Source organism: Mytilus trossulus, chromosome 10, assembly GCF_036588685.1.
Source record: "Mytilus trossulus isolate FHL-02 chromosome 10, PNRI_Mtr1.1.1.hap1, whole genome shotgun sequence".
Classification (NCBI taxonomy): Eukaryota; Metazoa; Mollusca; class Bivalvia; order Mytilida; family Mytilidae; genus Mytilus; species Mytilus trossulus.
The window spans coordinates 27285020-27289216 of record NC_086382.1 but is presented as its reverse complement, the minus strand read 5'-3'; the positions used below and the strand labels follow the sequence as shown (position 1 = coordinate 27289216).

The 4197-nt window shown below is 33.1% G+C and overlaps 1 protein-coding gene across 1 annotated transcript; it reads left to right on the top strand.

The window, feature by feature from the left end:
* Window positions 1-1684: 1684 nt before the first annotated feature.
* LOC134687132 (glycerol-3-phosphate phosphatase-like) lies at window positions 1685-3122 on the top strand. The gene has a single exon (XM_063547147.1). The coding sequence runs from the start codon at window positions 2030-2032 to the stop codon at window positions 3089-3091; it is 1062 nt and encodes a 353-aa protein (XP_063403217.1). The 5' UTR covers window positions 1685-2029; the 3' UTR covers window positions 3092-3122.
* Window positions 3123-4197: the final 1075 nt, after the last annotated feature.

Here is a 4197-nt window from a genome sequence, read left to right as displayed (position 1 = left end):
TTTCATCACGTCAATGAAACTGTACATGTACAGTTTTGTAAGTCTTACGAGACTGCGCAGAGAAAAGCATTAAAAAATAATCCTATCGATCTCTACACACAAGGATTTTGACATAATAATTGAGTATAATTCGATATTACTCTGTAAAAATCAATCTTAAGATACATTTTTAAAATGTAGGACTGTGATCTTTAATAGTACTCGACTAAGGTGCGATGGTTTTGACGCTGAAGTTCAATACTTTTGATTAGTCAACTTGAAGAGCGACGGTGACGCTTATTTGTTGATAACTTAATTCGCCGAAGTGCGTTGGAGGTAACGCTGAAGTGCGATGGATTACTTTAACAATATTTTCAATGTTTTTCATGCTGACATGTGGATATAGACGTCAATTTGTTTGTTAAACAAATTTTCGGTTTTTAAGTACATGTAATCGTACATCACCGAGAGATATAGTAACAAAATTGAATAGGACGATCCCTCATTTAGTAATTCATTCATATCTTTAATTCCTCATAAATGAGATTCAATGAACATACAATTAATGAATATAAGCAAACGTTACAACATAATTACAAACAAATTATTAGTATAAGAGCAAAGTACAAAAGATGATATGTAAATAGTCCACAAAAAAATTTATTTAAAGTAAATGCAGTGACACATCATGTATTGACACATCTACCAACACTGTCTAAGAGATCGACTATACTCAGCTACACACTGGATAAAATGTGCATGACAAAGCTTGAGAAATTGAACCGATTCATCTAGCTATACTTGAAAAAATTGTCAGTGGTTTTCGACCGAGTAACACTTGAAACAGGATTTCGTCGTCGTACATGCTTAATTCATAGTAAAGCTGCACTGGAAAATTGTCACTTAAAATGTCCCACCAAACTTCGCGCTGTGCACTAGTACTTGGACAATTGCAACAAGCGTGTACATAAACATCTTTAAAATTCCTTGTACATATATCACATAGATATAGGAAGATGTGGTGTGAGTGCCAATGAGACAACTCTCAATCCAAATAACAATTTAAAAAGTAAACCATTATAGGTTAAAGTACGGCCTTCAACACGAAGCCTTGGCTCACACCGAACAACAAGCTATAAAGGGTCCCAAAATTACTAGTGTAAAACCATTCAAACGGGAAAACCATGTATACTTATACGAAATACAATGTAAACTCTGTTATTTGAAATGTTGCAGCATAGTTTAAAACGGTATATACATTTAAAGTATAAAAGAACGGTATATATTGCTGAAAATTTAGCATTGTCAGTGAAGGGGCGGATCCAGCCAATTTTAAAGGTGTCCATACTTGGATAACTTGAGGGGGTCCAACCCAGGAACCCGGACCCCAGCACTGGATCCACCGTCACACTGATTCAAAATTAAATGATGTGACGTTTATACACTGATATATATACCAATTTGCTACAAAAGACTATATATAGTGACAAAAAAATAAACATGCTAATTAACAAATAAAAAAACAATAGCTAAATAAAAACGAGGAAAAAATACCTACAAAACAGCAAAATAAAAAAGTAGTTAAAAATTTATAAGGTAAAATCAGTCAGACATGCTTGTTTAAAACCTAGTATAAACAACTTAAGATTAAGTTCACTGATTTCTGAATTATACTGGTTTCAGTTGGTTTCAAGAAAAAAAAGTTTATTTAAAGCAAACTGAGAAATATGAAATAGATTTATTACTAAATAAGAACAGAGTTGTTGATGAATTTATAGCGCGGAAATACTTTGTTTATTTTTTTTTGTTTATTTAAAACTCACACTCTGGTTTGTTTAAATTCGTGCCACAAAATAAAATCATAAAATCATAAAATATTAATCGACTGGTTTGCTGTTTACTATCAATGGTGATTACATACTATTCCTAACTTTATCAGTTGAAGAAATGGGATATACTTTGTGTGACTGAGATTCGGATTAGAGGTGACCAGCGAATAAACAAAGTGAATTGAAACACCAATAGTGTAATTTATTAAATCGCTGTAATTATGAACGTTTGTTTTCCTCGTTTGATAAAACATGGCGTGATTAAATTTGGAATGCATCTTGGAAATGGACCTAAATTATCCGGAAATTTATTATGTAAAGTTGGTAGTGTTATGCAAACTGACAAGAAGATAACAAACCAGACTCACACGTATACAACAATGGCGAGTGAACCAAAGTTTTTGGATAAAGGCAATTTGTCTGAATTTCTACAGTCTTATGATACATTTATGTTGGATTGTGATGGCACTCTTTGGGAAGTTGATCATATTACAGCAATTCCTGGGATTGACAAAGTGATACACATGCTTAATAAACTAGGAAAAAGATTGCTATTCGTGACCAATAACAGTGTGCATTCGAATCTCAATTATAAACTGAAATTTCAAAATTTTGGCTTTGATGCTCCAGAGGACCATATCTTTGGTGTTGCCTATGCAACAGCTGTATATCTCAAAGACATCGCTAAAATGAATGGGTTAGTTTATTTAGTTGGAAGTCCGGGAATGGCATCTGAATTTTCTAAAGCTGGAATTAACTATTTTGGATTTGGTGCGGATCCGGACAAAGCTTCATGGGATCCGAAGGATTTACTTGACATGGAGTTCAGACCAAACGTCAAAGCTGTTGTTGTTGGCTACGATGAACATTTCCATTACAACAAAATCTACAAGGCAGCAAGTTATCTACAAGATTCAGAATGTATGTATGTAGCATCAAATGATGTTGAAATAAGTTTTCCATTAGGCCCCGGAAGAATGCAGCCAGTTACTGGTACTCTAGTCAAAACGGTATCAATTGCAGCTAGGAGGGAACCAATTGTAGTTGGAAAGCCTCATCCGTTGTTTCTAGATTGTGTTATGAAAAAGCATCCAGAAATTGCTAAGGAGCGGACGGTTTTCATTGGAGATAGTTTAAAAGCAGATATAGGATTTGCCAATAATGTTGGAATTGACTCGGCGTTTGTTTTGACAGGGACTCATAATCTTGATGATATGAAATCGGGCGAATTTCCGACACCTACTTACGTTATGAAATCACTAGCAGATATTTTAGATATATAAATTGGATTAAAATAAAATATTGATAAGAATTTATACTGAGCCTTATCCTTTATACTATTTAAGTTATGTAACGTAATGTTCTTCTTTTTTTTGCTTTTGTTTTACATATCAAAATTTTTCCTCATTTTATTCAAAGAGGTCTGGCTAATTTCCTTTTATTTGTTTCACTCACAAGGTCAGGAAGATCTGAAAGTTGTCAAAACCTAATAGAAATTGTACATTGTATCTTTATGATTCTTTATTGTACAGTTTTTGTCAAATTTCAAAATGAAGGTGTTCACCAACCTAAATAAGTTAAAAGTTTATCCGAATGACAATGCACATCTGTTGCAGCTTTATTACCATCATACTTTTGTGTTTGGTTCGATACGTATGTATACATTTAAAGGATAAATTGTCAAAATCGTTCAAAATGTGGTATTTGCTATCTTCAAGCGTTTTTAAGTTGGTGATTTGTCATGTTGTTTAGACATAACTTAGAAACTATCATTTCTACTATAGTGACGTCTACCCTGCATCTCATTCTTTTATTAATCATTTTTATTCATTCACTTCATTTTATGTTATTCTTCGCTGTGAAATATTATTTTATACTCGAAAATCTATGATACCAAACCTCCCAGGAGATAGATTCGTTGACTTGATATTTTGTGTGTACAGAGAACTACAATAGAAAACAACCATTGTACTATTAGCGAGCATCAGGCATGAAATTAAATGACATTTACTGTATTTTTACAGACCACTACCACCATTAATTCATAGGAGATTGGGGAAACACTAAAAGTTGCAGGGGACTGTTTTAATCTGCTGAATAGAAAATTACATAAATAGACTATAAGAGATACTATTGGTTTATGCGACTGTCATACAATTGAGAGGTTTAACTAGCTATAAAACCAGGTTCAATCCACCATTTTCTTCATAAGAAAATTCCTGTACCAAATCAGGAATATGACAGTTGTTATCCATTCGTTTGAATGTTTTATTTGTTTGAGCTTTCGATTTTGCCATTTGATTTGGGACTTTCCGTTTTGAATGTTCCTCGGAGTTCAGTATCTTTGTGTGATTTTCCTTTTTCCTAAATTTGGTTTCATTTCGTTTTC